Source organism: Paroedura picta, chromosome 1 (assembly GCF_049243985.1).
Source record: "Paroedura picta isolate Pp20150507F chromosome 1, Ppicta_v3.0, whole genome shotgun sequence".
In the NCBI taxonomy this organism is placed as follows: Eukaryota; Metazoa; Chordata; class Lepidosauria; order Squamata; family Gekkonidae; genus Paroedura; species Paroedura picta.
The window spans coordinates 193942874-193967590 of NC_135369.1; the positions used below are offsets into that span (position 1 = coordinate 193942874).

Consider the following 24717-nt stretch of genomic DNA (forward strand, 5'->3'; position numbering starts at 1 on the left):
ATTTGCTCTACGCAGGCCTGCCCTTAGCCTTGCTCCGAAAACTTCAGCTGGTCAAAACCACAGCGACCAGGGTCCTCACAGCAACACCATGGAGGTCCCTCACCTGGCCCATCCTCCACCAACTACAATGGCTACCAGTCAAATTATGGCTACCAGTTATGAGAGCTTCCGCCATGTTGGGATTGTTTTAAAGTCTTTTAATGGGTATTTTAATGGGGATAAGACTATTGTGACCCGCCACGAGCCTACGGGGAGTGGCGGGAAATAAATCTAAATAATAATAATAATAATAATAATAATAATAATAATAATAATAATAATAATAATAATAATAAATCACCCAATAATTATTTTGTTTAGAAATTGTAAAAAAATTAAGTAACTCCCACTTAATTGGTGAAACCCTTCCAGGGCCATCACGAAACCTCAGAGTTTCATGAAATCCTGCATTAGAAAGTCTGACTTTCTATCGTGTTTTTGTATATGACTATTATGAAACAGGACTATATGAAACAGGAAACCTAAAGAATGTAACTCCAGTGCCACAGGTGCACGGTTGACATTCCAGATTCATATCTGGCCTGCTCTCTAAGACAGCATCGAGGTATAGCAAGAGTGTCAAGAGAACAAGTACTTCTGGCATAAGCTGTAACATCTGCAGTTCTGGAGGCCTCACTTCAAGAAGGACGTCGATAAAATTGAAAGGGTACAGAGGAGAGCGACGAAGATGATCTGGGGCCAAGGGACGAAGCCCTATGAAGATAGGTTGAGGGACTTGGGAATGTTCAGCCTGGAGAAAAGGAGGTTGAGAGGGGACATGATAGCCCTCTTTAAGTATTTGAAAGGTTGTCACTTGGAGGAGGGCAGGATGCTGTTTCTGTTAGCTGCAGAGGAGAGGACATGCAGTAATGGGTTTAAACTTCAAGTACAATGATATAGGCTAGATATCAGGAAAAAGTTTTTCACAGTCAGAGTAGTTCAGCAGTGGAATAGGTTGCCTAAGGAGGTGGTGAACTCCCCCTCACTGGCAGTCTTCAAGCAAAGGTTGGATACACACTTTTCTTGGATGCTCTAGGATGCTTTGGCCTGATCCTGCGTTGAGCAGGGGTTGGACTAGATGGCCTGGATGGCCCCTTCCAACTCTATGATTCTATGATTCTATGATTCTATCTGTCTCTTTTCAATTCAAATAACTATCCTATGTCTTGAACAATGTTGGAGTCCAGTGGCACCTTTACGACCAACAAAGTTTAAAATTTGGGCATAAGGTTTTGTGAGTGCGTGCATGAAGTCAGCATGGTATAGTGGTTAAGAGTGACTTTTAGTTAGATTCCCCTGCCCCCTCCCCCAATGAATATATTGTTGATCAAGTAAATTATTGATCAAGTAAAATGTGTCCTCGTGGTTACTCAAGTGAGTTTCTTAACCTCTTAGGATAATTAGAAGGAGCAGAGAAGAAGGAAGGGGTGGGCAAAGGCTGGAATGTAAGCTCCCTATGCAAAGGCTGTGTACTTGCTTGGGGTTCATAATGCAACTCAAAAGCATCTGGTTGGCCACGGAAGAAAATGGAATACCGCACTAGATGGGTGCTAAGGTCATTGTTTGCCTAGACTACTAAAAAACGTTGGGCCAGCCTTGGACTTGTGGGTCACCATCCTGAAAGGAACCCTGGTCTAGTGCACAATTAATCCACAGCCCCAAAATGGTACAATGAAAGCCAATGGCTCCCTTGTCCTGTCCTGAACTTGGAGGGATCATTTCCAGTTTTTAAATACAACGAATTATGTGTTTGTCTTTTCTTGATTTGGTAAGATGGCAAAAATGTTTTAAACCTTGACAAGTTAGTTTTGACTAACACACAAGTACACATTTGATTTTTATAAAACTACCCAATGAAGTTCAAAGTGGTAAGAAAATGCCAAATGACCATGGCTTTATGATGCAGTTACGTTGCTAGTACCCCACGGTCTCTGGTGGGGAGTGAGGAGGGGCAGTAGGTTTGCCATCTGGAGATTTGGGTATAGATCCAGGGGAGGATAGGGACCTCAGTGGTGTGAAATGCCCCAAAGCTCACCCTTCAAAGCAAGGAAACTGATCTCTGCAGTCCAAAGATGAGACCTAATTCTGTGAGATCCCCAGGTCCCACGTGGTGGCTGGCATCACTAGATACTTTTTAGAAAGGGTCAGAACTTTTTGAGATGGGTTAGAATTACCGTATTGCAAGGAAGGAGCAGCAGCAGTGCAGGCTGAGATGAGTGAAGTAGAGAGAAGGCATTAGCTGCTCCTTTTCTCTCCACAAGCAGGTAGTAGTTACTAGCCTGTTTATTTATTATTATATGAAAATATAAGTCTGTGAAAAATGAGTTGTTGCAAAACTCTTTGGCAGGCAGTAAACTGCAGTTTAGCTTTCAGGAAAGCCAGAAAATTGCGAAAAGAAAAGAAAAGCAGCCCTGCTTCTATTGAGCTTGCTTGCCCGCTATGCCTTGACTGAGGTTCTTCAGTCTTCAAAATTTTATTTTAAGTGTAACCCACAAGTTTTTAAACTGATGTCCAGGGATCCCTGAAGGACCACAAGGATCTTTTTCTCACAGTTAGTTAATGTGAAAATTGAGCTCTTTGTCAGGAAAGGGGAAGGGGATGGAATCTGTTTCCCCCTCATTGGAAGGGCAAGAGTCTCTTCACTTTCAGGTCACCTCAGAACACTAACTGGAAAACAGCGTAGTAAGTGGGGACCAATAGCTTTGTCCCGAGAAATCTGTCATCACAGTTACTTCAGGTAAAAACAAAAACAAAAAACACCCAGAATTGGTTTCCACTCCATTTTCTGTAGCAAAGGATTTCAACATAGAGATAAAAAAGACACCACTCTGTATCCATAGCCAACGGCCTCTGTCCGTGCAATCACATAGTCTCCCCCTTCCAAACAAAGGGAAGGCAGGATGTAAAGAGCTATAGTGCATTTAGAACGACAGAGTTTATCTGAGATCCTAACACTAGTCCAATGCAATAGTGGTGGTAACCTGCAAGTACAAATTGACTTTCCAACCTGTGCCAGCTGCATCAGAGTATTCATAATAGTTGTTTTGTAACTAAGGCGTGGCACCCATTATTTTTAAGGAAAAGTTCATGCCTCATTAGCCCCATATTTTTCTAGCAATGGAACAAAGTTTGTACGTAAGCATCAATTCTGCCTAGAGGTTTTGAGTGCGTTGCCAAATAACTGAACTACAAGAAGATAAGACATGATTTCTGCCTTGTATCTGATTCTTAAGTGTTTTATATTCTTGTTCAACACTTCTTAAAATTAGAAGAAGTTGAGGAAAACTCCAAGGGCTTTTCTGCATGACATAAATTTAGTGTTGTGCTTATCTGGTGCTTATTCCGGCAGCTCCACATGATGTCGCCAACTTCCCGCATCTGACCAGCAAACTGCTCACTATATCCACCATTTTAAAGTGCGAGTTGGTGAATCCCAAAAAATGGATTTCATCAACTTAAGAAGCACTATCCCCCAGCTGATAACCAGCAGGCCAGCACCAAAAGAAATGTATGGAGGTGAAGAAGCGCTACCTCCACCTCCAGTGACCCACCCTTGCACATGCCTCCCTCTCCCTTCTTCCAGGGATGGGAATTTCTTTTTTTTAAGGTGAACTGCCTGGAGCAATGAATAGGTGGACAAGCGTGCAGGCAATACCAGAAATAAAGCAAGCCTCTCTAGAATTCCCTCTCCCCGAAATCAGGAACAAGGTTAATTTTTGAAGTATCAAGGCTCGTGATTCCATAAGGGGTGATGTTCAAAAAGCATTATGCATTTATGATTAGATGCATAGACATTTAAACAAAGAAGGATGGACATAAAAAAATTAGTGGGCATCGCCCACTAGAACATAGAGAAACATAGAGAAAGGGGATTGGTTGCCTAGATTGATTGACCAGTGGGCGAGAGTTGCGTATAAAGTGCGTTGCTCTCTTTCGCCATTTCCAGCAGGCAATGTGAAGTGTAAGAAGCACAAAAAGACGGCAGACAAGAGCGAGACAGCAAAAAGGTGAGGAGTGGCCAGGAGGCTCAATAATATTTAGGGCTGCTCTATTCAGCTGGTATAAGAGCCTCTTGTGGCGCAGAGTGGTAAGGCAGCCGCCTGAAAGCTTTGCCCATGAGGTTGGGAGTTCAATCCCAGCAGCCGGCTCAAGGTTGACTCAGCCTTCCATCCTTCCGAGGTTGGTAAAATGAGTACCCAGCTTGCTGGGGGGTAAACGGTCATGACTGGGGAAGGCACTGGCAAACCACCCCGTATTGAGTCTGCCATGAAAACGCTAGAGGGCGTCACCCCAAGGATCAGACATGACTCGGTGCTTGCACAGGGGATGCCTTTACCTTTACCTTTATTCCGCTGGTGTGACGCTATTATTACCAATGTGCAGAAATGCCCCAAATGTTCTTGGATGAGTTTAAGAATGGATGAGGTATATAAATCTAAATAAATAAATAAATAAGTATTTCTGTTTCACGCCTGGTTTTGGAATGGAAGTTACTTTGATTGCTGGTAAAATGCAGAAGATGCAAGGTCCTGGCGGATTTGCCTCGATCTCTCACCAGCTTTTGTCACATTGACTCAAGGCACTACCCATTCATGAACAGTAAACAGCACCTTTGGTACACAGAAAGAGTTTCCAGTGAAGAATGTGGACAAGTTGGCAGAGATGACATCACTGCTTCCTGACATAAGAGATTCTTGCAGCAGATACCACACACACACATTTTGTACTCATCTGTGGTGGATTCCCCCCCCCCACACACACACACACAAACACTCCCTACCACAAACATACCTCCAAACCTATTCAAGAGCCATCTGCTTTGGCTTACTCAGTATGAAAATACTTTAGAGTCACAACCGACTCATGCTGACCCCACCACAGGGACGAGCAGCAGTGCTTTGCCATTGGTTCCTCTGCCTGGCAGCCAGGATCTTCCTTGGGGGTAGTAACTGTGACCAGCCCTGCTTGGCTTCCAGGCTCTGACGAAATCAGGGTAAGTGAGGCTGTCCAGAATGCTTTATGCAATAAACAGTCAGGTGAAAGAGGTGACAAGAACTTTACTAAGCAGGATAACACAATAACAAGAATGAACAGCAGTGAACAGCAGTGGTAATAGGTAGGAAGTAAAAGGGGAAGAAAGAAATTCTGGGATGTAGGGTCTTCAGGCAGGCGCACACTTTTGAGTGCCTTTGGGATGGTAGTCCTAGATCTACCAGCAGACGTTGTTGTTCATGTGGCCGGCTCAGTGAGGATCATCCATGCGTTCACAGGACAAGGGGCTTGCCCTGGCCCCTGTGAGGTGGAGACCCCTCACTAACGTCTGGCTCAAGAAGCAAAGGCAGCTCTCCGTTCTCATCCAGAAGCAAATCCCCTCTTGGCTTGCTAATCTTGGGTGGGATGCAGCACACCATATATTAATTTTTTAAAATTTACAGCCCACCTTTTCCACTGAGACTGAAGGCAGATTGCACTGTGTAAATCAATACCGTGAAGAGGATGCAATAAGATTTGTATTGCAGGAACCTGAAAGGGAGCTGAAACAAAGGATAAGAATCCGTATGATACATTAAATCAGGGGTAATCAAACTGTGGCCCTCCAGATGTACATGGACTACAATTCCCATGAGCCCCTGCCAGCGAACGCTGGCAGGGGCTCATGGGAATTGTAGTCCATGGACATCTGGAGGGCCACATTTTGACTACCCCTGCATTAAATGGTCTCTAGGCTGATGGTGGACTGAAATATGTTTGTCTGAGCAGCAGAAGTGTATCCAGGATGCCTGTGCAAACCTTCTTTGTTGCTGGACCCCAGGCTGTTACAGCGGTCAGAGATCCAGTTGTCTCTCAGGGACGCATGGAAGGAGCATGCATGCACCACTGCCAGGCCTGTAAGAGGGTGGATGTCTGGTGGAGTCTATTGCCTGGCAAACTTGGAGGCAGCTCACTAGTAGCAAGAATGGTTTCAATTTTGAACATCTGCTTTACACTCACTGTGGTGATGAAATTTATACTGAGTAGTAATATTCCAGTGTTCACTTGGGAAGGGGGCCTCATCACACCGGACTCATGGTCTCCCTCGTGGAGTTTTCAGGGCAAGAGATGTCCAGAGGGGGTTTACCATTGCCTGCCGGCCTGCCTGCCTCCCCGTCACAACCCTGGATTTCCTTGGAGGGGTCCTTTCCAAGTGCTGAGCAGGACTGACGCTGCTTAGCTTCAGAAATCTAATGAGATCGAGCTAGCCTAGACAATCTAGGTCAGGGGGGGGCAAACTGTGGCCCTGCAGATGAGCAGAGGCTCATGGGAATTGTAGTCCACAGACATCTGGAGGGCCACAGTTTGCCCACCCCTGATCCAGGTCAAGGCATTATGTTCACTTCTTAATTAAATTGTGTTTCAAAGCCATGACGATAAAAATTATTCCCAACAATACTGCTACAGTTTTTATGCCCTTTAAATTTAATTTACGGTACATAATACATATGGTAACAGAATGCCTGTAAATATATAAATGTATCATGAACCACATGGAGTAAGTTCTGGGCAGATGAAAGCAGTCAGTCACTCTACAAGGAACAAAGGGAAATGCCTCATAATAATCTAGAATAAGTGGCTATCCTTATTTATTTTATTGTATTTATTTTTATTTATCTGAATATTTTATATCCTTAATTGCTGAGTGCAACACAACAGAAGATCAACAACTCTATGAGTCTGGGAACGTTGTCACTGTGCGTGCAAACCTTTTTTAAAAAATGAGAAATTGGAATGTTCAATATGTATTTTGTATATTCATTAAGAACATTTTATATTGCCTTCTTACCCAATCAGGGTCCCCAAGGTGGTGCACAGAGAAACCACTAAACCATTAAAACATTAAAAAGCAACATTTAAACTTATAAAATAATTATAAAAATAAGTATAATAAAACAATAGATGATTATAATGTAATTCTAAAGTAAAATGGGCGGTATAGAAATCTAAATAAATAAATAAAATGATTTGATAAAAGCAGGCAATACCAGAAGAGGGCTAATAACCATTATTAGGAATGATTTAAAAAAAAAAAACTCTTCACCTGCTGGCAGAAGATACTGACGCAGGGAGAGAAACCTGTCTGCTTGGGAACAAAGTTTGAGTCCAGGGGGCACCTTGAAGGCCAACCAATTCTGGATATAGTTTATAGTTTAATTCTGCATGCACACTACTTCAGAGACAGGCAACCTTCAGGTATAGACATGTGTATGGCCCTTTCCTGGGTCGCCTCCCATCGAGCTTTAGATGGTGGGGGCAGCCGAAGCAGGGCCTCTGGTGACGATAGTAATGAGCAGATATTCATTCATTCGTTCGTTCATTCATTCGACTTATTACCCGCCACTTCCAGAACCGGTTCGCAGGCTAGTATGGGGAAAGTTGGTGCCATAAAAATGTCAAAGGGGCCGGGAACCCTCCTGGTAGCATTTTTAAAAAACATGTCAAAGGGATTAAGGCTGAAAAATCACCTACAGAGGGGATTGATGACATCTGTGATAACTTTCTTTCTACAGGAGAGGTACAAACCCACTTTGTGCTGGACAACCGTAGCCTCGTGGCAGTGTTCCAGCACTGGACATAAGACTGCATGCAAGATTGCCAGTCTCTGCTGTTCCCAACACCAGTGCAGATTGGATAATGATTATTCCAGCTCTCCCTTAAGAAAGGGGGGGGGGCAGTTCTTGTTAACCATTTGGAAATAGCAATATGTATTTTTACCGCACTCGTCGTTTGCCTTGAATAAAACACGCTAATTCAATCAAAGCATTCAAGCAGCCTTTCCTAAAGATACTTGACATTTCTGCCCGGCAGAATAAGTCAGACGGTAATATGTCATCCCTGAAGGATACCTTGTTTAAAAAAAAAAACAAACCTAGCCTTATCTGTCAGATTATGCACAGTAATATTATACAAAACTATTAGTGCATGTAGAATTTCAAAACTGCACAAAACACTTGAAAAGGATTTAGGGCCTCTCAGAAGCAATACTTAAGAATATGCAAATACTCCCAGCTGAATCAAGTCGAAGACATGCGACTGTTACAGACAAAGCCAGCTCTCCCCTTCCTGCCTGTCACTGTCCATCAAAGAACTCGATAAAGATCGAAGTTTAGGACCACTCATGGAAAGGAAACTCTGTGGTCAGAGAGCCTCAATGTATTAATCTCTTGCAAGCAACAATACTGGTATCAGACCAGATATGCAGCTCTCTGAATGCAAATTGAGCCGAGGGATCTGCTTTGAAGGCTGGGTATGAAAACTCATACTTTTCTTTTTCAGTTTGTTTGCTATATGTATAGGCTTGTATCTGTATATATCAGCAGTTCCCTAATAACATTTGTCCCTTACAGTAATTTGTTTTAGCAAAGTTTGAGTAGGTGGCACCTTTAAGACCAAACAAAGTTTTATTCTAGGTAGAAGCTTTTGTGTGCATGCACACTTCTTCAGATAACTTGGTTGCTGAAGTTTTGTAAAAATTGGGCAGTAAAGAAAGCTGGCAAGAAGAACATTTAAAACATGGTGTCAGTTCGTGGATATTGTGGACCTCTTAAAAGACAAATAAATGGGTTCCAAATCAAATCAAGCCTGAATTCTCCCTAGAAACTAAAATGACTAAAGTGAGGCTATTATACTGTGGTTGCATCATGAGAAAATAAGACTCACTAGAAAAGACCACCAGTTTGGGTAGGGGAACCAGTTTGGTGTCGTGGTTAGGAACACGGACGTTTAATGTGGCGAACCGGGTTTGATTCCGCACTCCCCCACATGCAGCCAGCTGGGAGACTTTGGGCTCACCACGGCACTGATAAAACTGCTCTGACCGAGCAGGAATATCAGGGCTCTCTCAGCCTCACCCACCTCACAGGGTGTCTGTTGTGGGGAGAGGAAAAGGAAGGCGACTATAAGCTGCTTTGAGACTCCTTCGGGTAGAGAAAAGCAGCATGTAAGAACCAACTCTTCTTCTTCTTCAGTAATATCAGGGTTCTCTCAGTCTCACCTCCCTCACAGGGTGTGTGTTGTGGGGAGAGGAAAAGGAAGGTGACTGTAAGCCGCTTTGAGACTCCTTCAGGGAGAGAAAAGCGGCATATAAGAACCAACTCTTCTTCTTCATCATGCTAGTAAAAGTTGAAGGCATCAGAAAAAGACCCAGTGGGAGACAGATTACCTCAAAAGGGGAAGAGTCAATGGCCTTCAGTTGACGAAGCCTGAGGAAGGTTGTCAGTGATAGGGTGTTTTGGAAGTCATTAATTCGTAGGTAGCCATAAGTTGTAAATGATTTGGTGGAACATCAATGTCATAATTGAATAATCCAAAAACGCTATGTCTTTTGCCTATATACTGTATAGATAAAACATTGATATACTTTTATTTTGTAATCCTGTTATTTCATGGCCTGTTTGTTTTGCTTTAAGGAATCTCCTTCCGGACGCCGAAAAGCTCTCGCCACCAGCAATATTAACATGAAGCAATACGCAAGTCCCATGCCAACTCAGACCGACGTCAAGTTAAAATTTAGGCCTCTGTCTAAGAAAGTTGTGTCTGCCACCTTGCAGTTCTCCTTATCATGCATTTTCCTGAGGGAAGGAAAAGCAACGTAAGTTTTGAGTGAGGCAATTGGCTCATTTTTGCTCTCTCTCCCCACATTACGGTAATGGAATAAAGAGCCTGTTTCTTGGATGAAGTTACAGGTATTGTCTGCTGTGCCCACACACTGTCAGATTACAGTTGTTTATTGTTCCCACAGAGAGGGCATGGGGCTAAACAGTGTCCTGTGGGTTGGGAACAGGGTTGTGTGCTTCGGCATGTTTCAGCCGCCTCAGTGAGCACCGAAGCCCAAAACGGTGTGTAGGAGGCCATGCCGCTGGCCGCCTCGGGCTGCGTTGATTGCTGGAAACTTTCTCAAAAGAATTTATGTGATTGGACCAGAGTAACCACCTGATGCCCTAGGATAGAAAGCAAGAAGGAGGGTATAGGCCAGAGAGAGTCACACTAACGCCATGCTGGTATGCTCTGATATGTTATGCTTCATCAGGGTGGGCTACAATATTTAGAATGCTTTTATGCTACTGCTTGGGTTTCATGCTGCAAGAAGATTTGCCAGGCAATGGTTACGCAATGTATTAGAAAAGTTAGCGTCTTTATTTTCTTCTTACCACATTGTTGAGATTGTATTGCACAATTAATCCTTTTAACCATTTAATAAACCTTTTTGAAAGTCTGTCTTCCTTTGTGCATCCCACCAGGGAAGTGGTTTGGGGGTTCTATGCAGAGAAGCAGGAGCAGTAACCTAAAGCAGGGGTAGTCAACTTGGGGTCCTCCATAGGTCCATGGACTACAATTCCCATGAGCCCCTGCCAGCAAATGCTGGCAGGGGCTCATGGGAATTGTAGTCCATGGACCTATGGAGGACCGCAGGTTGACTACCCCTGCCCTAAAGGGACCTGCACCTGGCCTTCTGATGGACTGCTAATCTTTCAATTATGTCATGACATAACCCTCCCCCCCCAACCCTAAGCAGGTTGGAATTAGTTCATTTCTTTGGGGAGAGGTAAGCTTGAGTTGCATTCAGTTCATGGTGATTAATAGCATTGATCAAAGTGAAACCGTAGGGGTTGGCAGAAACAGGTCTATGCACCGAAATCAGGGATTTCTTGGATGTTGTACAAGGTGAGATGCTAGAAGCTCAAGTTGTTGCCGACAATTTATTTGATGTAGATAAATTGCTTTTTTCAAAGGGATGAAGACATGCAAAGCCTGGCCAGCCTGATGAGCATGAAGCAAGCAGACATTGGGAATTTAGACGATTTTGAGGAAGATAATGAGGATGACGAAGAGAACAGAGTGAATCAGGAGGAAAAGGCCGCAAAAATCACAGGTTGGTCCTACCCCAAAATGGGCGATCTTGAAAATTATTTCTGGCCTGGTCTGTAATGATTTGAAAGCATTTTTCCTTCTAAATTATTTGGGACCATTATAGTATTCTAATTTCCGTTTTTACCTAAACTGTGAATGTCCAGCCTTAGGCTTATCTTTGGACAAGTATCATCAGTACTTGGAGTCTGGGACGTTCCTGGACAGTCGCAATGAGCCTGATGACATCGTGGGTTCCCGTCTACCCATTCTGAGCTGCGTTGCTTCTCTATCTTTGGCTCAGTAGCAAAACCACATCAGAGCTCTTGAACGGGCTCATATCTTGTTTAGCCCTTGCTAGAAGCATCCTGGGACAGATTGATCTCCAGTGGGAAGGGGGGAGTGCGGGGCTGACCTGAGATTACCTCCTTTTGTTTTTATTTATTTTTATTTATTTATTATATTTATATACCACCCTCACCGAGGGCTCAGGTATCATGTTAAAAATAATATATTTTATTTAAAAGTTAAAAAATAAAGATAAAAGTTATCATGGATTGGATCCAGCCAGCTTTTCTGAAGGTGAAAAAGGGACACGGGCATTCCCTCAGACCACCCCAAACAGCTGCTCAGGATGGACAAAGGCAAAGGGCATGTCAGGCACAGGCTGGAGGAAGGAAGTCTTGAGTGAAAAGGCTGCTGGATCCAACCCATATGTGGAAAAGTGTGGCTTTCTGGGGCGGGCGGTCCCATGGGCCTTGTAGCTGCAGTAGCAACTGTCATCTGAACCCACCTGGAGAGCCTTGACGCAGGCTATTCCTTTCCCCCCACTGTAGCAAACTCAGAGGAGCACTATGTAATCTCAGTGTTCACTCCAAATCATGGAGAGGATATAGAGCCGTGGGGAACCCCCGGTGCAGGAGAAGGATTGCAGGAAGAGTCACTGGAAGCTGCAGACACACTGCAGACATGAGTTTGTTTAAACAAAAACACACTAGAGCAGGGGTAGTCAACCTGTGGTCCTCCAGAGGTCCATGGACAGCATTTGCTGGCAGGGGCTCATGGGAATGGTAGTCCATGGACCTCTGGAGGACCACAGGTTGACTACCCTTGCACTAGATCCAAAGAAGCCCTGTGACCTCACACCTAAGTGCACCTGACCCCACACAGTTATTTGCGGGGGGGGGGGTGGTCCTCCTTGCGTTACACTTTCAAGGACGTGTTCGACATTTTCAGTCCAACAGGATGGTCCATTTATATAAATACAGAAAAGGGTGCTAACAGTTGAGAGGGAAGAAATGAAGGTTAATATTTCAAGCTGAATCATTCCGTTATCCGGGAAGCAAAGCTCTTGGGACTGACCCTTTTGTGCTTGGAATGCTGGGCGGCTCAGATCCCAGAACGAGGAGGCAAGAATTGCTTCTGGGGGTCAGGTGCTCCTGGGACATTTCCACGGGGTTAAAACGAGGAAGAGGGCAGGGTCTTCAGTACTCCGCTTGGCATAGAAGGCCAGGATAATTTAGCAGATGGGCTAAATCAGTTACACACATAGGATTGACTGCTTTCTTGGAAGCAAGTCCCATTGAATCAAGTGGATGCTACTTACAGCCTGTCTTTCTCACTGAGACTCTGCGTGGGTTTGTGCTTTGCATCCCGGTCCCTTGACGTTATCGTGTCGGTTGGTCGTAAAAGAAAGGGCACAGTGGGGCTTGAGTTGCTTTATTATGTAGCTGCTTTACCACAGGTCAGGACTTCTCAACTCTTTAACCTTACGTTAATTGAACAGGTAGGATGGATACCCCACATCCAAAACGGCAGCAGTGCAGGTAATAATAAAATACCATCTCATAGGGCTCTATTGCTGTCATAGGTGCATCGTCTAGTTTTAAAAGGAGGTACTTTATAACCGCTGCTGTTAGTCATCTTTTTGCCAATCTTACATAAGAAGTCAGAAAGGATCTTTATTGCCTTGTTGTTCGCCCAGCAAAAGCATTTCTTACCCTGTTTTCCTACTCCATAATGTCTTAGAATTCCCCGTGCATGTTCTCCTTAATTCCACATTCTTCCCCAGTTTTTTATCAAATAATTTCTTAGTGCAAAATACCAGATTTTGCAATTTAAGGAAATTATGCATATTAAATGTTTTCTTACTTTGCATGAATTTCCATGCTTTGCTGGAGCAGGATTAAGGCTTCAGCAGCCAGGAGCAATGCTGTAGCTGCTGGGGGAGGTGGAGGCGGAGGTGGTGGTCGGCTCAAATTAGTTCCAGGGAAAGCCATGAAACCTCTCCGTCCAGTCCCCATCCCGCTTCAATGGCTGCCCTGCCCAGTGAATCAAAGCAGAGCACAGTGATGAACATCAGAGATTCAAGAGAGAAATGTTTCAGAGGGTAGCTGCGCTGGTCTACAGGAGAACAACTAGATCCAAATCCGGTAGCATCTTAGACACCCACAATATTTGGGAGGTATGAACTTTCGCAGGGAGCTTTGACTCTCAAAAGCTTTTATTGATCTCTAAGGCGTTACTGGGCTGGACTCAACTCTCGTAATTTTAACATATGTACAGCCTATTATGAGAACGTTTAATTTAGCTTAAATGGGCAGCTCCAATGTGACCATGCTTTTAAATTTTAGGTTGGCCTGAAAATATTAGGTGGTCTGAAAAATATTGTGTTCTAACGGTTTACTAACTTCTTCCTCTAATTAAAAAAGAGAGATCTCCATATAAACTTAACATGATATCGGTCATTATTAGGTTTGTCTGTGCTGGATGCTTGGGTCTTACTCTCGTGAACCTTCTGCTGGCTTTGTCCAGAGAGCATGCCCAGTAGGGTTCCTTTTCCTTCAAATGCTGAGGAAAGCCTTCAAACAGGTGCACAGAGATATTAAATATGATTTGTGGTGATGGACTTCTCTAGAACACAACATGTTCCTTAAATTAACAGGTCTCCTTCCCCCTTTTATCTTCTTTCTAATAACAGCATGCTTTGTGCTCTTTTTTAAAAACTTAATAACCTTGCCTTACAATTGTCTTGACCGGCTTCTGTTTACAGAAATTGTAAACCAGTTGAATGCTCTGAGCAGCTTAGACGAAGAGCAAGAGGACTGCACAAAGCATATGCTTTCCACTAAATCAGCCAGTTCCTCTGAAGGTCTATGAGCTTTCCTCCTCCTTTTCTTTTTTCCTGATTGTCCATGTTTCCCGTGATCTTCCCCTACCCCTACCCCTTGGCATCTGTTTGTAAATACTGTGTGGTGTCCGTGTGCTTGAATCCTTGGCGGCCTTTTAAGTGATTTGAAATGCAACCAAAAGCTGACCGCATGACTAGGTAAGGCGCTTGTTTGGCTGAAGGCAATGCACAGTTCGGCACGAGCTCAAGCCATAGTGGTTTGCCTTGTAAACATGCAGTAATAACCCATGAGAATCACTGGGCGTCTTTTTTCATAACCAGCATGCAACACGTAGACTTAATGGTGGTGGTGGTGGTGGTGGTGGTGGAAGTTTGTACTTTTGTTTGTACTGGACTGCACATAAGATTCTCCCCCCAGAAGTATAGCAGTAATTCCCCCCTTAATAGTATTTACATCCCTCGGTAGTAGTTTTCCCCTCGCTATTATTTCCCCCTTTTTAAAAGCCTACCCCTGATTCTGGTTGCCTCATTGATCCAGAAGTGCTACAAAGACCGTGGGTCTAGTTTTGCAGTCAAGCTTCTGCTCCGATTCGCTGTCCTTTGCAGAATAGAGTCTTGGTTGGCATGTCCCGTGCTCAGCCTGGGCTGTTGTGACACTGAGCAACTCCTTCCTTTGTTCCTCAGAACTTATCAACAGGCTTAATTTCCTGGACGAAGAGGATCAAGGCCTGGCCGACCCCAGCTCAAACCCATTCCTAGATCCTGACAGAACGGAACTGAACCCTTTTGGAGACCCTGAAATGGAAGGTATCGTTGCCACTGATGATCTCTGGGATGCTTTGGATGTCGTGATTCTGGCTGTCACACCACTGTCAAAAGGTCGAAAAGGGAGCTGAGTTTCACAAGTGGGAGATGCACAATGTGGTTGTGAAGCTCCCTTGCACAAGATTACCTTTGGGCATTGCACCCGGGTGATTGCATTCCCCATTCACGCCCAAAGATTAGTACTGTTTTTTTTTTAATTATATGAACAATGTTTGTTTATTTAAATGTTTTATTGGTTGTCTTTGCCCACACAGTAGCAGTAGGTATCCAATCTAAAACTTGCGACATTCTGCAGTAAAAGAGCTCGGTCTGAGTTCCCTGGAATCTTGATGAAGGGCTATTCAAGTTGATAGGAATCTGACAAAGGGAGATTTAACTTTCAGAAGTTTATGCCAAGAAAATTTGAGTTGTTCCTAAAGTGAAATCTAGCTATCTATTCAGATATTTTCTTTCAGGAATGTCTTACCTTTCTTGTTTCTGCTTTCTGTTGGTCTTCAAGGTGCCACTGGACTCTGATTTTATTGTGCTACTTCAGGCCAACACGGTGATCCACTTGGATCTGTCCTCTTGGTGATTCCAGGTTGTGTGTCTGTCAGCGGCAGCCTGAGCTCTGAGCCCTGGCCGTGTCAGCTGTGGGGAAGCGGGGGGCTTAGATGGCAGGCAGAGAACTGGGATGGGGGCAGAGAGGTAAACAAGCAGGGTTGGCTCCACATGGATGCTGGCAATGACACCACTCCTAAGCCTTGTGTGGGACGCCTGATTAACCTTTCACAGCCACTCCCCCTGAAGCATCCCAGACACGTGGAACTCCCACGTGGCTTCAAGGGCTGAGGCCGCCCGAATGCTGTGTGGGTGCTTTCTTGCCTCTGCTGGGATAGGCACAGCGCTGGGCAGAGATCTACCCTTCGTGCTCAGGCAGTGAACACACTCTGGCACTCAGCAAATGTCTTTGTGGAGTGGGCTGGGCCAGATGGGGCTTCTGCCAGCAAGGCTTCCATTTGACCCCAGGACATTTTATTGGCTGTGCAGCGGCTCTTCTAAGCAGTGCTTTGGCAGCAGCTGCCACCACATTCTGTAGCTGGCAGTGCCTCCTGCAGCAGGCATTTTGCGGCTTTGCCTCCGAACGTCAACAAGGCCGGAGACCCGGGTAGTGTGCCGGTGTTCTGTCCAACTCTGCTGTGAACTGTTTCCTCCAACGGTGGGCCTTAGGCCAATTCCATGTGCCAAACGATCCCTTTGGGAGGCCAAGGCACATTCTTCGTTCCCAGATGCGCAGGGCAAGGCGTGCTTCCTCCGGGAATGTTTTCGATTTGCTTGTTGTTTGTTTTTCCAGCACACAATGATCCTGCGGACTCTGATTCTTTTATCTGGCATGATTTCAGTTTGCACACTGATTCTCAACTCGCCTGGTGCTCAGAGCAAGTAAAGCATCTTCTGCATGCCTCGTGAAGGCCAGCAGAAACACTAGTGTATGATATAGGATGGTATAGGACAGGGGTAGTCAAACTGCGGCCCTCCAGATGTCCATGGACTACAATTCCCACGAGCCCCTGCCAGCGAAAGCTGGCAGGGGCTCCTGGGAATTGTAGTCCATGGACATCTGGAGGGCCACAGTTTGACTACCCCTGGTATAGGATATAGAATCCTGCAGTTAAAAGAAAACGTGGATTCAGCAGTAGCAAGGGGGAAATAATCCCATTGGTTCTGTATGGAATTAAACAGCTGAGCTAGTAGGGCAAGGCAGCTGTTTTCTGAGGGCTCTTCCAGCACCTTCCCCTCATGTCTGTAGTCAGTAGTTTCAGCTTGCATTGAGGAGACCCGGGTTCAAATCCACATTTGTGCTACAGAAGCTTGCTGGGTGGCCTTGGGCCAGTCACCCTTCCTTAACCTAACCCACCTCAGAGGGTTGTTGTGAGGATAAAATAGATCAGAGGAGATCGGCAGAAGCCGCTTTTGAGTCCCCCTTGGGGGGAAAGGCAGGATATATAAATGAATACATAAATGATACACCTTCTCCTTTCCTTTTATTATTACCCTCCTCCTCCGACCAAAGGTCTTGAGCAAAGTCAGCACACATCTCAGAGAAAATAGTGGTATACATTAAAATACAGGCTGACAAATTAAAACCCATCTCTCCAGCGGCATAAAGAAACAACAGGTGCTAAGAATCAGGCAACAGAATGTGTTGTTTCCAGACTGGTATCATGCTGGATTTAACAGGCGGCTGATATTTATATATTTTTTATTTGGATGGATTCATAAACCGCCCTCTCTGCTCAAGCCGACTCAGGACGGTAAACAGCACCCGTCCAACAATGCAATTAAAGCCACAGTTTAACAATTCTAAAACATTTCTCTCTTGGGTATAAAGACCAGGACCCAGGGTGGGGGTGCAATACAGGACTTATTCAGTTTACTAGATTTAAAGCCCATTTTAATTGAAAATAAAATGGGCGCTAGATGCCAAAGGACCCGGGCCCAACTCCCAAAGGCTTCTGCGTAGGCGTAGACTGGGTCCGTGGGGCTGCCAAAGCCTTAATGCTCCCCCCCCAGCGGATGACAGAAGGCTGAAGCAGGGCTGGCACTAGATTGGGGGGAAGTGGCCTACCTGTCTCCAGCGGTGGCGTGTCCTCATGGGCCGGGAGCTGCGGGGACGCTGGTTGCGGGCGGGCCTGAGGCGGCCGGCCACGTGGCGCGTCACGGGAGTGGCAGGTCCCGATGGTGATGGCGAGTTAGCGGCAGCCTTCTCCCGGGTGCTGGAGCGGCCAGGAGAAGGCAGGGTTGGGCGGGTGTGCAGGTGGAAAGGAGCAGGGCCCTTCCCCGCATCAAGGCGGAGGCAATGGTGGCCTCCGGCTCAATGGGGGAAAAGGAGCAGGGCCACCGCGTCTTTGACACGGCGGCCCTGCTCCTTTCCCCGCATCGAGGTGGAGGGAACGGTGGCCAAGGAGGCAATGCGTGCCTCCCCATTGCCTCCTTGGTCCAGGATTGACACTCGGAGGAGCGAATCAGGAGCCGCTTCGCGGCTCCTGATTCGCTCCTCCGAGTTTTTATCCCGGACCAAGGAGGCAATGGGGAGGCACGCATTGCCTCCTTGGCCACCGTTCCCTCCACCTCGATGCGGGGAAAGGAGCAGGGCCGCGGGCGGTTTAAAGATTTACTGCCCCCTCTGCATCCAGGTTCGTGGTGGTGTACAACATCTGTCCCATCGACAGTAATAAAATCTTGACAGTGCGTTCTGTTCCTGGACCTGCTGCACTGTTACCATTGTTACAATGATCAGTTAATAGTATTAATGTTATGGTTATCTATATGTTATGGATTGTTTCTGGTATCATTTTCTACGTTTTATGTAAACCGCCCTGAGCCTCCAGGGAGGGCGGTCTATGAATATAATAAATAAATAACAATACAACTACAGTCATACAAAAATAAAACTCTTGTTGCGATGCTCCAACTTGGCATGTCAAATTCTAGGCAGCACAGGCTATAAAACAAGTTTCTCCTCCAGGGGCCATTGAGCCAAGTTAGAACTAGGCTAGTGCGATTCGGCCGCCAAAGCAGCCGTTCCCTCCAGGCGCAGTCAGTGCCGGCAGTGGCGTGACAGCGGGCGCAACCACACATGCACGGAATTCCGCACCTGCGTGGTTGCGCCCACTGTCACGCCACTGCTAGCACCGCCCTCCCCCCCCCCCGCGGCGCGGCGCTGGCTGCGCCTGGAGGGAACGGCTGCTTTGGCGGCCGAATCGCACTAGCCTACTTAGAACATGCAAATTTCTACAGTGACACCGTAAAGATTGTACATGTAACACAAAGTACATGAAGCAAAAGACGTTAAAAACAAGTATTTAGCAGAGGTTGTAATCCGGAGGTCTCCCAGTAGCATCCAGCAGTGACAGAACAAGACGAGGCCACCTGGGGTTTCTGTTACTCCAAAGGCACAGGAGCAGTCAGAACAGGGGGAGTCAAACTGCGGCCCTCCAGATGTCCATGGACTATGATTCCCATGAGCCCCTGCCAGCATATGCTGGCAGGGGCTCATGGGAATCGTAGTCCATGGACATCTGGAGGGCCGCAGTTTGACTACCCCCGAGTCAGAACATGGAGTTTTGGCGAAGTGCACCTCGTGCTCTGTAGTTGGCAGGAAATTCAATTTGTTGTAAGAGCACAATCGTTGATCTCACTGTGAAATTTTCCATGGCAAATCTAAAATGTCCTCTGGCTAAATACGGGGGGGGGGCAGGGGTGTGTGTGAATATACTGAAGAAGGTTAAACCTTTTCCTTTAAACTACAGGTGCCTGTAATGTTTTTGATTGTCTGTCTGCCTATTCAAAACACACTTTCAATTGATTGTTTTTGCCAGAAGAATTTATGTCAGAAAGGAGAGTGTTTGTATGCAGAGGCTTAAATTGTAAGACAGTCGATAGGACATGTTAACAGTTTCTATAATACAGAAGTTAAGAGGGGCGCCTCAAGATAAAACTTCCATAAAGGAATATGTGAGCATGGTAACTCTTCTATTAAACTGGGGGTTTTCTGTTCCCCACAATCAAATATTGTATTGTTATCTGTAAAAAACCAACCAACCAAGCAGCTTTACCTAAAGTCGAACTTTGTCACTTTGTAATGCTTAAAGGAGGCTTAACCAGTTTACATAGCAACGGTCTTTCCTTTTTTGCTTTGTTCTGGATTAGTAATACATCCCAGATTTCTGCACTAACTACATTTGACAGAAGGATTTAGATTAATTAGTTAATGTTAAGGAGACCTTTGAAGATTTACAGAACAATATAAGTGCTAAGTGTTATTACAGGCGATTTGTTGTTTGAGTATTCAAATAACTTTCTTTTGGCAACACGCTTTTCCAGCTTGTTACCCAGTTTCTTAACCTGATACACTGCTGATATGTGCTCGGTACTTCGCTTAGAGGTTTGTATGTAATATAGATCAGCGATCCCCAACCTTCTTCTGGTCGAGGACCATCTCCAGGGGTGGGGGAGACCCGGCGGCCCGAGGCGCCATGCAGTTGCCGCGCAAAAACATGCATGTGCAGATGCCGCGCATGCACGTTTTCGCCACCAGGTGGTGCTAACGCACATGCACAGAGTTGCCGCGCATGCGCGTTTTCACCAGCAGGGGGCGCAAACACAGATGCGCGGCAGCTCCACACATGCGTGTTTGCAATGCTGGCATGCCGGCGGCCGCACCTGCCTCTTCCTCCGTCTCTCAGCGAGCAGCTAGCCGGTCCACGAGCGAAGCGGCCGCTTCGCTCGCGTCCTGGCAAGCTTCTCGCTGCGGGGGGGAAACAGGCGCAGCTGCCAGCAGCCCGGTACTGTGGCCTTCGCGGCCTGCTACCGGGCCATGGACTGGGGGTTGAGGACCCCCGATATAGACAACTTATTTAAATGCTTTGTGAAAATATATTGTACACACACACATATGCATGCACACACCCCTAAATGGTAGGTCAGCAGTTCTCAACCTTTTGTTTGCCATGACCCCAACTTCGGGGCCGAAGCCCAGCAGGGTCCCAGCTGGAGGAGCTGCCAGCTAGCGCTGCAGAGGTGCTTCCGCCGGCTCCCCCAGCCATGGCCATGGGAGCCCTGCCCGGGGGAGGGGGCTGCTACTGCCATGTCCACATTGCTCGCTGTCCCGCTCCAGGCCGGGTCTTGCTTCCTTGGCTTGCCACTTCCCTCCTTTCTCCCTTCTTTTAACCACAGGGGGGGGGGTTCTGCGGCTGCCCTGCTGCAGAGGACGCAGGGTTTGCTGGACAGAGTCAGATGGGATCAGGCAACTTTGGACCTGTGGGGGGAGGGGGGTCTCTTTCTTGCCAGCTCTAAAAGAGCTGAGCGAAGCGTTTCAGCGCATTCCTTGGCAGTTACCGGTGCAACCCTCCGGGCAGGCTGGGCAGCTGAAGAAGGAGCCAGTGGGGCACTGGAAACGCGTGTACACAGGTGCTGTGTGAGCATATGCGCACAACAGTCGAGGCGGCGTGGAGGCAGACATGGCAGCAGGCAACCTGCCACTGTGGCGGCGGGCAACCTGGTGACTCCAGGGAAGGGGCCAGCCAACTCCAAATGGGGTCCCGACCCCAAGGATAAGACCCACTGTGTTAGGTGGAATCTCCTTGCCTTGTCTACTCAGATAGGAGGCAACCAAGAAAGACTGGGGTTGCTAAACGGAAAGGCCGTGGTGAACGGCCTTGACTCATCACTGGCCTTGAAAAGTCCCATGGTCCTGGGGCCTCCAGGTGTTCTTTGCAAAAACAGCCCTCTGCTATTATTAAATATTCACCACCGGACTGTACCAGTTAATCCATAATTTGCTTCATAATAAGTTGTACAGTTCTTGCTCTCTGACTGTGAGGACCTTGGAAGCTTCTATCCTTAAAGCAGAAAGAATGCCCACTTTGCTGTTTTAAACAGAAAGAACGGCCACAGTAGAGGTAGAGAATGTGGGGAGGAAAATGGCATCTTCCAGGAACCTCCTACTTGGAGCAGCCGCCTTGCATTCTGTTCCCTGGGTCTTGGCCACGCAATGTCTGAAAGTTTCGGCCTCTTGGTTAGATGCTTCTCTGGAAGTCTTCTTCCTGTAGCCTTGTTTGTACTTGTGCTAGATACCAAGCCACGTTACTCTCACCTGACATTTTCTCATTAGGGTTAGATCATCCTGTAACACCGTGACAAGATGGTTATCTTCCCTCACCAATGTTAAGGATAACTATTTTGTAATCTGCTAAGGTCGATTTACTGGGAAGAAACATGCCACCCTGCGTGATAGATTGGGTCTTCATTCCCCATTGATTTGTTTATTAATTAACGCAGACATATCCTGTCCTTCTCACCTTAGGCAGCTTATATAACAAACCACAGCTCTATCAGAACATTAACATCACGCTGCAAACTTGACACCAGAATGGCCTCAGTAACTGGCCCCACCTTGTCCTTCACAGACAGAGCACACTGTTCAGCCTAAAATGCATCCAAAGGCCTTTCTAAAATCTGGGACTTGATTTTCCTGTGAATTTGGATGTAAGCACAAGACCTCCTCTGGCAAACCCTTTCTGGATCACTTCTGAAGTTCACCCAAGTGGTGGTCAGACAAATAATGCCTGAAAGAAACTACCAGTGGGAGGAGACTCTGAGAGGTCCTGAAGGAATCATATCAAGAGAAATAGTCCTTCGTTTAAGCAGGTCACAGACAGTACAGGGCACTAAAGGGTTTACCAGCACCTTAAATTGTTCTTAGAGCCAAATAAGTAATTATTGGAACTGTTTCAGGATGATCATAGACTCATCAAATCATAGAATAATAGAGTTGGAAGGGACTTCACGGGTCATCTAGTCCAACCCCCTGCACTATGCAGGACACTCAAATCCCAATCACTCATCCACTGTCACCTGCCACCCCTTTGGCTTCACAGAATCAGCCTCTCTGTCAAATGGCTATCTAGCCTCTGTATAAAAATTTCAAAAGATGGAGAACCCACCACCTCCCGAGGAAGCCTGTTCAACTGAGGAACTGCTATAACTGTCAGGAACTTCTTCCTGGCAGTTTAGATGGAATTAGTTATCAGATCCTCTCTCAGTCAACTCCTCTCTAGGCTAAACAGACCAAGCTCCCCCGACCTTTCTTCATACGTCTTGGTCTCCCAACCCCTCGCCATCTTTGTTGCCCTCCTCTGGACATGCTCCAGTTTGTCTATAATCCTCTTCAACTGGGGTGCCCAAAACTGAACACAGTACTCCAAGTGAGGCCGAACCAGAGCAGAGTAAATTGGTACCATCACCTCCCGTGATCTGGACACGATACTCCATTTAATACAGCCCAAAATCCCATTTGCCTTGATAGCCACTGAGTCACGCTGCTGACTCATGTTCATTGTATGATAAGAATATTCTCCCACCTCAGAACTCTTAGCAGCAAATGAGCTGCTGTGTTCCATAAACAGGAGTTTTCAGATAATTTTCAGGGACAGTCAGACATACAATACCGTGTAGTATTTTCATTCGTACATTCGTTCAATTCGATTTTTATACCGCCATCCTGGCTCAGGGAGGTGTACAGCATACGATCAGTAACAATACAATTAAAAACAGTTAAAAATAATGCCTCACTTACCATAGAGGCTTAGCTCACGAATGTAGCCTGTACGGCATTTTTCCATCTTCCCCAAGCACGGCTAATAGTACCCTATCTGTCCCCAGACCACTTGGCCACAGTGATCCATGCAACGGTCACTTCCAGATTAGACTTCTGTAACTCATGCTACGTGGGCCTACCCTCGTCTTTGACCCGGAAATTGCAGCTCGTACAGAGCAGGGCTGTAGAACTAGAACACCTTGGAAGGCCCATATTCAGCTGGTGTTGAGACAACTACACTGGTTACCAGTCTGCTTCCGGATCAAGTTCCAGGTTTTGGTCTTGACCTTTAAGGCTATAGGCGGCCTGGGTCCCACCTATCTGCTTATGCCCCCCAGAGGGCTCTTTGCTCTGCGGGTAGGAATCGGCTGGTTGCCCCGGGTCCCAGGGATATCTGCCTAGCCTCGACCAGGGCCAGGGCCTTTTCAGCCCCGGTCCCAAATTGGTGGAATGAGCTCCTGGAAGAACTATGGGCCCTAATGGAGCTATCTAGGTTCAGGGCGGTTTACCACAATTATAATATAATAGCAGTAACTTTGGGAGAGTCATGGGCAGGCGTCTGGGGGAACCAGCAGGTATTCCAAGTCGGTCGTCCTCAAGCGAATGCCTGGTGGAAGAGCTCCCTCTTGCAGGCCCTGCAGAACTGTGGAAGTTAAGGCAGGGCTCTGATCTCCTCAGGGACCCCGTTCCACCAGGTGTGGGCCAGAAGCAACAATTATCATTGTTATTTTTAACAGCCTTCCTATAGAATCATAGAATCATAGAGTTGGAAGGGGCCATACAGGCCATCTAGTCCAGTGGTCCCCAACCTTTATTAGGCTGGGGACCGGCAGGGCATTGGGCCGCGCCCGCAGGGACCGCGTGGGCCACGCCCACGAGCCGCGCCCGGCCGCGCCCGCAGATCGGGCCGCGCCCGCGGGCCGCGCCCGCGGATCGGGCCGCGCCCGCGGGCCGCGCCCGCGGATCGGGCCGCGCCCGCGAGCCGCGCCCGGCCGCTTCCGGCCGCGCCCGCGGGCCGCACCCGTGGATCGGGCCGCACCCGCCCGGCCCTGATTCCCTCTCCCCGCCCTCCCCGCAGTAAGAAGCTTCCCGGGCCGCAAGCTTGCGGCCTGGGAAGTTTTTTACTGCGGGGGGGGGCGGGGAGAGGGAGCCGCGGCCCGGCGCCATGGCCTTTGCGGCCCGGCGCCGGGCCGCGGCCCGCAGGTTGGGGACCACTGATCTAGTCCAACCCCCTGCTCAACGCAGGATCAGCCCTAAGCATCCTAAAGCATCCAAGAAAAGTGTGTATCCAACCTTTGCTTGAAGACTGCCAATGAGGGGGAGCTCACCACCTCCTTAGGCAGCCTATTCCACTGCTGAACTACTCTGACTGTGAAAATTTTTTTCCTGATATCTAGCCTATATCGTTGTACTTGAAGTTTAAACCCATTACTCTCCTCTGCAGCCAACGGAAACAGCATCCTGCCCTTCTCCAAGTGACAACCTTTCAAATACTTAAAGAGGGCTATCATGTCCCCTCTCAACCTCCTTTTCTCCAGGCTGAACATTCCCAAGTCCCTCAACCTATCTTCATAGGGCTTGGTCCCTTGGCCCCAGATCATCCTCGTCGCTCTCCTCTGTACCCTTTCAATTTTATCTACGTCCTTCTTGAAGTGAGGCCTCCAGAACTGCACACAGTACTCCAGGTGTGGTCTGACCAGTG

At 47.0% G+C, this 24717-nt stretch overlaps 1 protein-coding gene across 7 annotated transcripts in view; it reads left to right on the top strand.

The window, feature by feature from the left end:
- The window catches only part of EHBP1 (EH domain binding protein 1), a 383927-nt gene that overhangs the window by 142205 nt on the left and 217005 nt on the right, over positions 1 to 24717 (top strand). For 4 of the 7 annotated variants that reach the window (XM_077315418.1, XM_077315449.1, XM_077315434.1 and 1 more), the window contains exons 6-9: positions 9483 to 9664; positions 10806 to 10945; positions 13973 to 14071; positions 14735 to 14857. In XM_077315418.1, coding sequence (XP_077171533.1) covers positions 9483 to 9664; positions 10806 to 10945; positions 13973 to 14071; positions 14735 to 14857 — 544 coding nt within the window. The remainder of the gene's footprint in view (positions 1 to 9482; positions 9665 to 10805; positions 10946 to 13972; positions 14072 to 14734; positions 14858 to 24717) is intronic. The other 3 variants (XM_077315441.1, XM_077315457.1, XM_077315464.1) reach the window with 1 other exon arrangement.